This window comes from Pteropus vampyrus, unplaced genomic scaffold (genome assembly GCF_000151845.1).
Source record: "Pteropus vampyrus isolate Shadow unplaced genomic scaffold, Pvam_2.0 Scaffold151, whole genome shotgun sequence".
Classification (NCBI taxonomy): domain Eukaryota; kingdom Metazoa; phylum Chordata; class Mammalia; order Chiroptera; family Pteropodidae; genus Pteropus; species Pteropus vampyrus.
The window spans coordinates 4,668,143-4,680,825 of NW_011888932.1; the positions used below are offsets into that span (position 1 = coordinate 4,668,143).

At 36.0% G+C, this 12,683-nt stretch overlaps 1 protein-coding gene across 2 annotated transcripts in view; it reads left to right on the forward strand.

Moving 5' to 3' along the window:
- Positions 1-12,683, forward strand: part of SGIP1 (SH3 domain GRB2 like endophilin interacting protein 1) — a 194,900-nt gene that overhangs the window by 90,121 nt on the left and 92,096 nt on the right. For both annotated transcript variants that reach the window (XM_011369587.2, XM_011369588.2), the window contains exons 6-7: positions 734-788; positions 1,516-1,691. In XM_011369587.2, coding sequence (XP_011367889.1) covers positions 734-788; positions 1,516-1,691 — 231 coding nt within the window. The remainder of the gene's footprint in view (positions 1-733; positions 789-1,515; positions 1,692-12,683) is intronic.

Here is a 12,683-nt window from a genome sequence, read left to right on the forward strand (position 1 = left end):
TTGAATTAGGGTTTTTGGGTTTTTTTCCATTTTCTTCTGCCTCCAATCTATCTTGAAGCATACTTTCAAAATGCCTTAAGATGCTGCCTTCTGCATATCATACCCTAATCAAGAAGCTGCAGATCTAAATCAAGTCTGAATTCTTGCCTCAACATGTTGGCCATCCATGGTCTCATTCTCCATGGTCCTCTACTGTTCAGCTCCCTTTCCAGTCACGTCATCTATATTGTTGCCTCTCTCTTTCTCCATCTGATTTATACTGTTCATTTCTGCCTTGGAGTCTCAATACAGGCTCTCTCCTCCCCATCTGTCCCAAAGGACACATTCATATCCCCCTGATTCTTTCAAACATCAATAATTTCATCATCCTTTAAACTCCTATCACTGATGTCTTGTGTTTTGTATTTTGGTGGGGTTTTTAATTTTTTTTTTTTTTGTCTACAAAATACATTTGAATTTTCCAAAGAACAAATAATTTTTATTCGTATCCCCCTATGTTGCAAGTTGGCCATTTGCAAGTTGCAAATTGTTTTCCCAATAAGACTCCCAAATATGCTTGAGTATGTATCTAAATATATACCTCTCAGCATTCACTTCCAAAAGTTAAAATTCTCACCTCCAAAAAATAAGAGACATGTTTATATTCTTAAGTAGAAGGCTCTAGAAGGAAAATGAATAAGTTCTTGATTATTGTCAGATTACTAATTGCATAATATGCACTTGTGTTTTATAGAACTCACCTGAGCTGGATGAAGAAGGCTACAGCATCAGACCTGAGGAACCTGGCTATATCCTTTCTTTACTATTTTTTTTTATTTTAATGTTTATTTTTCTCTCATAAAACAGTATGATGAATTCATGTATTGAAAAGGTGCTGAAATAACCCAAGCTTCCCAAGTCCTGTTGCCCTAATATTAGAGATGAATAAACAGCACAGAGAACAGCCTGATCTCTAACAAGCAGGCATTTTGCCTTGATCTATTCATAGAAAAGAGAGAGGAGAAAAGGAAAAATGTGCTGAAAAACAATTGTGTAAATTGTGGGTTCTGGATTGCCTTCTAAAACCTGATATGACAATGTCATTTATCATAACCGGAAAAATAGCTGTTACTTGTGCTTTCCCTACAAATCATCTCTGGGCAGAACAGGTCACATTCTGAAGCACTTAAAACTCACCACGAGTCCATCCATTGGCATGGCCTTCCTCTCTCCGTAGATGAGTAAGCTCACGTGGGCCCATCGGCGTGTGTACTGAGTGTGGCACACCAAATGGACAACTTGCTTCAAAAATGTAGAATTTTATAACTACTGCTTCTTGAAGTTCATCATCTTTAATCATGTTCCAAGGAAAGGTAAATAAATTCTAATTTCCTGATTTACTCTTTTGTTTGTTTTGCTTTGATTTTCTGCCATCTTAAGGATACTGTTGCTGCCTCTATGTGCAATCACTCTTGTCTTATACTCATCATTGCCTCCCAGTAGAAAAAAAGTTATGTATCTTTAACTGTGTTCTACCTACCAAAGGAAAGCACTTTTATTCTTCAAGTGAATCGGAAGAGGAAGAAGAATCACACAAGAAATTTAATATCAAGATTAAGCCGTTGCAATCTAAAGACATTCTTAAGAATGCTGCAACTGTAGATGAACTGAAGGCATCGATAGGCAACATTGCACTTTCGCCATCACCAGTGGTGAGTGGTTTTTTTATGTCAGGCTTGGGCGAGGTTGGGTGAGCTGTGTCCTGCCCATATTCATTAAGCAGAGAAGAAACTCCTTAAATGGAAGGCCGCATATAGTTACCATTTTATGAACTTCATAAGCCTTAAACAGCTCATTCTAGCTTTAGAAAGTTATGCTCATTTTATATTGGAGTTCTTGTGCTTTTTGAAATAGTAAAAATGCGTAGGACCACATTTTATTTTTACTTACTTTCCTGCAAGCATTTTCAAAAGAAGAAAAAATAATAACAAAAAAATTATCCAAATGTACTTCTGAAGCAATTAAAAACAATATGAAGTTTACACATTTACTAGAAATAATTTTTTAATATACATCTTAGTGCCCCTTTTATGATGTAACACATAGAAAGTCATGGGAAGAAAACTAAGAAAATTACTTTTTTTAAAAAAATACTTTTTATTGCTATGCTTCAAAAACTATATTAATCTGATATCATAAAACAGTTTAAAAATACATTAAAACTCATCTTCATTATATTTTATTATCAAATTGTCTTTAATGCTCTTATCTTTTAGGCACCTCAAACATAAGTATGCCTTATTTATATTATTCAAACTGGTATTTTTCCACAATTTGGACTTCCTTCCTCCAATTCTCATCTCCTAAATTTCTTTAGTTTCAAATTCTAAGTTCTAGCATTTACAGTATTTTTTCAGTGGTGTTTGATTCACCTTCTTTCCTTCTAAGGTGCAGGATATAGTCTCAAATACCCAGGGTCAAGGCACAGATCTGCCACTTTCAGGGTGGGTTTCCTTGAGAAATGACACCTGATTTCTTTTAGTTTCCTCGGTGAATGAGATAATTCTTTCCATGTACAATTGTTATGAAGGTTCAATGAAATAAAGTATGGGACACAGTACTTACCACATAGTAGCAACTGAAATATGATAACTATTTCCAATCATGCAAACTGTCTTTTATCTTTCCCATCTTATTCCTAAAATACATTGGTTGTCTGCTGTTACAATTAGATCAGCAAGGAGTACCAGCAGTCTCCCAGAATTTAAGCATAGGAATCTTGGAGTTTTCTTGAAGCTGTCTAGCTTCTTTTTCACCTAAGATAAACCTATTAACAAGAATTAACAATATGTCCTTCCAAATGTCCTTGATTCATCCTTTCTCATCACTAACAATTTGGTCCACATTCTTAGCAAATCCTACCTGAATAATGCAAGTATTTTGAATTAGGGTTTTTGGGTTTTTTTCCATTTTCTTCTGCCTCCAATCTATCTTGAAGCATACTTTCAAAATGCCTTAAGATGCTGCCTTCTGCATGTCATACCCTAATCAAGAAGCTGCAGATCTAAATCAAGTCTGAATTCTTGCCTCAGCATGTTGGCCATCCATGGTCTCATTCTCCATGGTCCTCCACTGTTCAGCTCCCTTTCCAGTCACGTCATCTATATTGTTGCCTTTCTCTTTCTCCGTCTGATTTATACTGTTCATTTCTGCCTTGGAGTCTCAACACAGGCTCTCTCCTCCCCATTTGTCCCAAAAGACACATTCATATCCCCCTGATTCTTTCAAACATCAATAATTTCATCATCCTTTAAACTCCTATCACTGATGTCTTGTGTTTTGTATTTTGGTGGGGTTTTTAATTTTTTTTTTTTTGTCTACAAAATACATTTGAATTTTCCAAAGAACAAATAATTTTTATTCGTATCCCCCTATGTTGCAAGTTGGCCATTTGCAAGTTGCAAATTGTTTTCCCAATAAGACTCCCAAATATGCTTGAGTATGTATCTAAATATATACCTCTCAGCATTCACTTCCAAAAGTTAAAATTCTCACCTCCAAAAAATAAGAGACATGTTTATATTCTTAAGTAGAAGGCTCTAGAAGGAAAATGAATAAGTTCTTGATTATTGTCAGATTACTAATTGCATAATATGCACTTGTGTTTTATAGAACTCACCTGAGCTGGATGAAGAAGGCTACAGCATCAGACCTGAGGAACCTGGCTATATCCTTTCTTTACTATTTTTTTTTATTTTAATGTTTATTTTTCTCTCATAAAACAGTATGATGAATTCATGTATTGAAAAGGTGCTGAAATAACCCAAGCTTCCCAAGTCCTGTTGCCCTAATATTAGAGATGAATAAACAGCACAGAGAACAGCCTGATCTCTAACAAGCAGGCATTTTGCCTTGATCTATTCATAGAAAAGAGAGAGGAGAAAAGGAAAAATGTGCTGAAAAACAATTGTGTAAATTGTGGGTTCTGGATTGCCTTCTAAAACCTGATATGACAATGTCATTTATCATAACCGGAAAAATAGCTGTTACTTGTGCTTTCCCTACAAATCATCTCTGGGCAGAACAGGTCACATTCTGAAGCACTTAAAACTCACCACGAGTCCATCCATTGGCATGGCCTTCCTCTCTCCGTAGATGAGTAAGCTCACGTGGGCCCATCGGCGTGTGTACTGAGTGTGGCACACCAAATGGACAACTTGCTTCAAAAATGTAGAATTTTATAACTACTGCTTCTTGAAGTTCATCATCTTTAATCATGTTCCAAGGAAAGGTAAATAAATTCTAATTTCCTGATTTACTCTTTTGTTTGTTTTGCTTTGATTTTCTGCCATCTTAAGGATACTGTTGCTGCCTCTATGTGCAATCACTCTTGTCTTATACTCATCATTGCCTCCCAGTAGAAAAAAAGTTATGTATCTTTAACTGTGTTCTACCTACCAAAGGAAAGCACTTTTATTCTTCAAGTGAATCGGAAGAGGAAGAAGAATCACACAAGAAATTTAATATCAAGATTAAGCCGTTGCAATCTAAAGACATTCTTAAGAATGCTGCAACTGTAGATGAACTGAAGGCATCGATAGGCAACATTGCACTTTCGCCATCACCAGTGGTGAGTGGTTTTTTTATGTCAGGCTTGGGCGAGGTTGGGTGAGCTGTGTCCTGCCCATATTCATTAAGCAGAGAAGAAACTCCTTAAATGGAAGGCCGCATATAGTTACCATTTTATGAACTTCATAAGCCTTAAACAGCTCATTCTAGCTTTAGAAAGTTATGCTCATTTTATATTGGAGTTCTTGTGCTTTTTGAAATAGTAAAAATGCGTAGGACCACATTTTATTTTTACTTACTTTCCTGCAAGCATTTTCAAAAGAAGAAAAAATAATAACAAAAAAATTATCCAAATGTACTTCTGAAGCAATTAAAAACAATATGAAGTTTACACATTTACTAGAAATAATTTTTTAATATACATCTTAGTGCCCCTTTTATGATGTAACACATAGAAAGTCATGGGAAGAAAACTAAGAAAATTACTTTTTTTAAAAAAATACTTTTTATTGCTATGCTTCAAAAACTATATTAATCTGATATCATAAAACAGTTTAAAAATACATTAAAACTCATCTTCATTATATTTTATTATCAAATTGTCTTTAATGCTCTTATCTTTTAGGCACCTCAAACATAAGTATGCCTTATTTATATTATTCAAACTGGTATTTTTCCACAATTTGGACTTCCTTCCTCCAATTCTCATCTCCTAAATTTCTTTAGTTTCAAATTCTAAGTTCTAGCATTTACAGTATTTTTTCAGTGGTGTTTGATAAATGCTTCAATTGTGTTCTAAAAATAGCTATGAAGAGCAAATGAAGGCTCTCCAACTAGCAGCTAATATGTTCTTGGCATCTTCTTGGAAAGACGTGATCTCCCTACAGAATTCCCCCTAAATAAAGTAGTTAATAAATGCTGTACCACTTTTAGGATGCTTCTGGAAATATCTTAGCTAATCTTTCTAAGGTGTTTTAACTATCTATCCTTTGATAAATGCCTGCCTGCAGTGAATAAAGTCTATAATGATGCCTTCTTTAGTGCTTAATGACTATAATGGCCTTTATCACTACTGTTAGTGACAACTAAAATGATTGCTAATAGTAATCAGCCACAACAAATATTTCAGGTATTTTTAATTATATATTCTTGTTATCTTAAGATGTCTTCCTGAAAAGGGAGAAATGAAATATATTAATTTTCTTTCCCTTCTGCAATAGAAGGTACAGATTTTAAACTCACATATTGGTCTGTAATACTAGTGATTTCCAGTAATGGAGGTGTTTTAAAGGCATACACTTTCACTTTTCAGTTGACATCCTTCAAATCATTTCTCACTTACTGAATCATTTTTTTTTTTTATCAATTGTAAAAATTCATTTAAGTGCCTGAAGCCAATTTATATCCACTTCTCTGTGAGATGTAATAAACTTAGTGGGTATGTGGAAGCTACCTGGGATAAGTATAAACAGTCAAGTTCATGGAATTAAATGAAAAAATTTTACATGAAAAAAATCTTATTACAACACCCAGGCACATAGTAGATATTTGCTGAAAGTTAGTTGAATCTAGGAAAGAAGAAATGCCCTTTATCAAAAAGAATATGTATGCCCATGTCGCCTGGTAGATATTCCTTCAACCAGATATGTTGCTGAGGATGCCATAAGAAAAGTGATTGTTCACTCTGAGCTCTTCTCAACTCCTGTATTTAAGGTGATATATTGATATGATGTGTTTAGACTCTGATGAAAAGATGTTAGGGAAAGCAGTGTGAAAACAAGATGGAGACATTGGAAAAGTAATCACAGGGTTAAGCTGTTTCTGCATACCAGCAATACCACAAATCAGGAGACCCTCAAATCCCCCTGTCACCACCATCCCCATACCTTCATCTTGTTCCCTAATGTGAGAACCTGGATCTGCCATTACTATGATTTCCAAATGTTTCTAATTTCTGATATTTCATGTAGGAGAGTAAGCTGTTATTCCTACTTTAGGGTAAGGTAAGCATGTTTCTGGATATATATAAGTATAAAGAGAAATTGTAACTGAAAACATATTCTTAGCTTTAGAACCCTTATTCTTTGCTAGATAACCCATAAGTATTTCACAAATAACATTTCCAGGACACTATGTCCGAAGCCAGATATGTAGAAATAACCTTATGAAATCCAGTTAATACCATAATAAAAATGGCAAATGATTTGTACAACTTTAGATGTTTCCAGTTAGCCAGACATTTATATATCTATACTTAATTCAGGTATAAAAAGAGAAATAGAGCATACACCAGTTAATGATATAACCAAATATTTTATTTAGGCTATGGTTTTTGAAAGCATCAAACATTACACTAAGAGAAATAGAGGAAATTCTAAATGGTAAGCTATTCATAACAAAAGTTTATGTCATGATTCCTGTTTCTTTTGAAGAATTTTAAGATAACCTCACAGGTAAAGGAGGTTAATTTCGATTCTTATCATGTTGTAATTTCCTGATAAGATACTATGCTGATAATCAGGACAAAGACTGAACATCACCCAGGTTTTAGTTGTTGATTTGGCATCTGTACGAGTTAGAATATTGGTAGAGCTCCTTTAACCAAAACCAAAATAGGTAGTAATGGCTTAAACAAAATAGGTGGTTTATTTCTCTCCCATATAAAAATCAAAGCTAGTAGACAGTCCTCGAAGGTAATAGTGTCTTACTCCAGGGGTTGTTCAAGAACCCGGGAACTTTCTGTATTCTTGCTCTACCTTTCCTGGGGTGTTGCTGCCTTATCACCATCAATCACCTCTATGTTCCAGCTTTGGGATGGAGGAAATAGGAAATAAAAGGCAAGAGGTTTCCTTTAAGAGTTTAACTCAGAATTCACAACATCACTACCACTCAAATCCCATTGGTCATAATTTAGTCACATGGTCACATTAGCTTAAAGAGAGTCTGGGAAATGTAGTCTTTGGTTGGATAAACATGTAACCAGCTAAAATTCAGGGTTCTGTTACTAAAAGACAAAGGAGAGAATGTATATTGGTGGACATTAATAGTTTCTGCCACTGTGTCTTAAATAATCTCAGATTACTTTGGGGAGTTCATTGGGAAATGGTTTTATGTTTCTATTTACCTTCAAATTATTCCCAGAACCTATTAAATCTGGGAAATTTTATTTTAAAAATTTCTAATTACTAATATCTAAATAACAGTGGTACTGTGCTGTATGCTAGCCAGCAGCAGGTTGAACAGAAACAAATTTATTTAAAATACCAACTTTTTGGATGATAAAGACCCTTCCAAGAGTAATAGTTTTCCCTCTGTCTTAGAAAATTCACTGTTTTTGGAGACAGGCTGTTTCATTTTTGAAAGAAAATTATTAAACCCAAATTAAACTCAAATGCTGTCCCTGTAACTTTTATCTTTGGTTGTTGTTGTGCTCTTTAGGGGATAAACAAAGGACAAACAAAGCCCCTCTTTTTTTCAATGGTTTTTACGTGAAGCAGACTGGTTCCAACTCCAAGTTTAAATTTAGGGTGCAAAATGTTTATTTATTAAGGAGTGACTTCATCCTCAACACCTATGGGGTTCGGTAAGGGGGGCAGAGGGAGTTGTTTTGCATGTCCAGCAACAGCCTGAGCCAATCACACGGGGGACTCTAGAGCTGGAATGATACTTCAGAGTTAGTCCTGAGTTTGGCAGAGGTGAATACCCTTATACTATTGTATAAATCAGGACTCCGATATGGGCAGGCCAAAAAGGGGAATGACCTTGAGCCAGGTGGCTCTCTACGGCTGAGGCAGATCCTAAAATGTTGACAGTTAAAGTCTGTCTTTCAGTAGCACTTTCAGCAGCTGGTGTGAGAAGTCATTATGAAGAGAAATTTATATGGTACATTTTGTTGTCCCCAACAAATTCCCTAGACCTGACATAGGGCCTTTTGTATATCATTGCCATTCAATAAGTGCTTGTATGTGTGAGTGATTGAGTGAGTGAACAAATGTGTGAATAGGACCAGGCCAAAGACAGAGCACTGTGGCATGTCACTACCATCTAGTTTTATATCCATCTATTAATAACACACTTCAGTCTCTCTTTTTCACCATATGACACTCAACTGTGCCCTCACACTGGCCACATATTTCCTTTTGGTTCAAACCAGTGATGAAAACATCATTAAACACAACACTGAATTTGAGAGACCTGGAATTTCTACAACTTTGCCTGGATCTATCAGACCAGAAACCCCACGAGAGTGATGGGTTTAATTTGACATTCAGTTTGCCTATTTCTTTGCACTGGCACCTTCTTTTCCAAGTGCTCTGTGGCCATCTGCTTAAATAATTTGGGGTTAATAGAAAGCAGCTGTATGGTAACAGAAAGAGCGAAACACATAGATTCAGACAGGCCTGGGTGCCTAGCCCAGGTCTGCTCCATTCTATCTGTGTAATCTTAGATGAGCCTCATAATTGTTCTGAATAATTTTCTTTTCTATGAAGTGAAGATGATAATGATGCTTATGAAATTTTTGTGCAAATTACTTTCAATCTCTAGGAGGGTCAAATATTTTACTTTTTGTCCCCTGTGATTAGCTTACTATAGTGCATGGTATACAATAGGCATTCAGAGAGTTAGACAATAAATGACTGAATGAATAAAACGTAGAGAATATCCTAGTAACAGTACCTAATGCATAATTGGTGCTTTGAAACTGTTCGTTTCTTCATTACTAGATACGTTAGAGTTTTTCAGAGAAACCATACAAACAGGATATATGTATATATGTGCAAATATACCAAGAAATTTGTTATATGGATTGGCTCATGGGATTATGGAAGCTGAGAAGTCCCACAGTCTGCCGTCTGCAAACAGGAGACCTAGAAAAGCAGGTGGTGTAATTCAGTCTGAGTCCAAAAGCCTGAGAACCAGAGTGGCTGAGAGTATAAATCCCAGTCTGAACACAGAAGATGAGATGTACCATCTCAAACAGTGAGGTAGAAAAAGGGGGTAAATTTCTCCTTCCTCTGCCTTTTGTTCTATTCAGGCCCTTAATAGATTGGATAATGCTCATCCTCACAGAGGAGGCTGATCTACTTTAAAGAGTCCACCAATTCAAATGCTAATCTCATCAGGAAATACTCTCACAGACACAGGCTGAAATAATGTTTAATCTGAGTACCCAGTGGCCAGTCAAGTGGACAGATAAAAGTAACTGTCACACTAGAGTGCGTGTGTGTGTGTGTGTGTGTGTGTGCGCACGCGTGCGTGTGTTTAACTTTTTTGCTGTTATTGAGTTATAGCTTTGCTTTCTCATTTCCAGTCTCTTGTCCTGAAATCATTCTGTTTTCATGTCTTGGCTTATAATAAACTGGATCTCAAGGCTTGAATGCAGTCAAAGAAGTTTGGGCTCTCCTGCCTACCTTAGACTTTAATTCTGAACCAGATCTGATTCACCTTTTAGATGAACTACTTTTAAGTCAGTTTTTTTTCATAGTGGACATTTGTAATTGATATTTCTTTAAACACAAATAGAAACTTTGTATTTATCCACTGAAAGAACTGGCATTTTGTGAGAAAGATGTTGGAATCTGATGGGCCCGAACTCAGCCTCTTGCTAACACTACTGCTTAGGCAAGTTTCTTAAACCTATTTGTTTCTCAGAATCTTCATGTCTAAAACGGGAATAATAAATACTTACCTGTCTTACAAGGTGGTTGTTGGGATGTCCATCTCTCTGTGAGTACAATGTAAAGGTCATTCCCCCTAAAGAAGAAGGTTGAAACAGAGATGTGAGTACTTCTGCTGTTCGCTTCCCTTGGTTCTACTCCCCCTGTATTCAGGGTAGAAACAGACCTCCATTACAACTACCAAGAATGGCTGTGTTCTTAAAAAGTAAAATTGTTTTCTGAAAGGGACTAAATGAAATAATGGTGCAAGGTTAAACTATAAGGAAATATGCCCTTACAAAAGCAACAGAATGAGAATTCAACATATAATTGAATATGATTCCACTTAAGATAATTTGAAGGAGTTGGAAATAGACACTTATTCCAACGATGTCACAATTACTCAAACAACTGGGCTCTACCTCTTAACTGGGTTGCCTTGGGCAAGTTACAAAACCTATGCCTTGGTTTTTTCAACGATAAATCAAGATAATTCCAATACCAACTTCATAGAGCTATTTTGAAGATTGCATGAGTTAATATATATAAAATACTTATTATAGATACTATGTTCAGAGATTATTTTATTGTTGTTGTTAGAATTATCTGCAAAGCCTAGGGTATGTTTTAAAGAATATCATTAACAGTGATAAATCAGGAAACCAAAATAGTTAAAACTCATTTAGAACCAAGACTAGTAATTACCCTGAGTGTGAAAGTGGAAAAATTAATAAAAGAATTTGTGTGTGTGTGTGTGTGTGTGTGTGTGTGTGTGTGAGAGAGAGAGAGAGAGAGAGAGAGAGAGAGAGAGAGAGAGAGAGAGAGAGATTGCTATGAACAGGTTTTGGAGGTAATTCTAGAACATTTCTAAATTGTTTTGAGTAAAATCAAAAGCCCCTGAACAAATATGAATACAGTACTATAGGCTAACATTTACAATAAGATCCTGTATTGTGTGGGGCACTAATTGACATCATTTCTCACCCCTTTCCCTTCAAATCCACCAAATATTTGATAAGTACCTTCCATGCAGTAGGCACTGAGAGCTAATATCGGAAATTGGATAGACTTTGTCCAACCTTCTTGCTAACACTGTCTACAAATTTACCAAGAAAACAACATAAGACAATGTTGCTAGCACCACAGAGAAGCTGAAATCCCCCCTTGTGGTCCAAACTCTTGCTTGTCTTCACTTTAGTTTCCTGCTTGAAAATATGGTGGTCTGTGGTCAGCTTCTCCTGTGACTTCTATTTCAGAGTCTCCTGGCTTCCTCCCCCATCCCAGAGTGTCCAATGCAGACATTTCCATTTCTCTCAAAACCCACAGGGAACTCTATCTCTGACAGATCTTTAGCCATGTGTTTTGCTCACTAGGTACTTTGAAACCTGTGGCTGCCATAACTTTCATGGAGACGAGAAGGCAAATGTTATGGTTTAATTCTTGTGCAATATCCTTTTCTCATGTGCTTCCATTGATTCAATACCTTTGTTCTTTGGTGAGCCAAGAATCACTGCTGACTTACCCTGATAAGTTGTCCTTAACTACAAGCGCTTAGTTCTGTACTAAATAAGAATAAGAATTTTTGCTCTGGAGTAAATCAGAACTAAGTTTACATTCTGGCTCTGTACTTGTTATCCATATACCCATGGGCAAGTTACTTAAACCTTTAAGCCTCGGTCAAGGCTTAACTAAGTATAGAGTGAGGCTAATAATATTATCTACCTCACAGGATCCTTGTAAAAATTAAGGAAGTGATGCATATAAAGTGCTTAGTACTTTGTAAGTTTATGTATGTAAGGCCCAAAGGAGGTGCTTAATAAATGATAGCCATTATTTATCAACAACAATAGGGTGTCTCTTAGTGACTACTCGTAAGCATCCTATAAGGTCATGGACCACGTTAAGAACTTATAATGGTGATGATGTTGGTGGCGGCAGCTGTGAAAATTTGTGTGCTGACTGTCAGATGTTTCACATATATTAACTCATTTATCTTCACAACAACCCTATGAGATAGGTACTATTATTATCTTCATTTTACAGATGAGAACATAGAGGCATAGAAGGATTAATTAGCTCACTCAGGTGTCACAGCTTATAAGTGAAGTTGCTGAGATTTAAACTCAGAAAGTCCAGTGTCTAATTCAGGATTCTTAACCACTATATTATACTATTTTTGATGAAAGCTATTGGCTCTCTTTCGAGCGGAAAAATAGAAAGCTCATTAACTCATCCAAAACATTTTACATGTAATTTCTGAGTACTCACAAGCCTTTGAAGGCTATCACTTTGATGGTGCCTAAACGGTCCATGATCTCAGCTTGGAAGCCCATGTCCCAAGCTTTCTTCCCCATCAATCTACAGACACTCCTTTCTATGGTACCTGACGTGTCATTTCATGTGACAAGACAACAAGGCTGAGCTGACAGGTCAGTCAGGTTTAAATGCTGCTGTATCCTATGTGATTCTAGTTTCTTA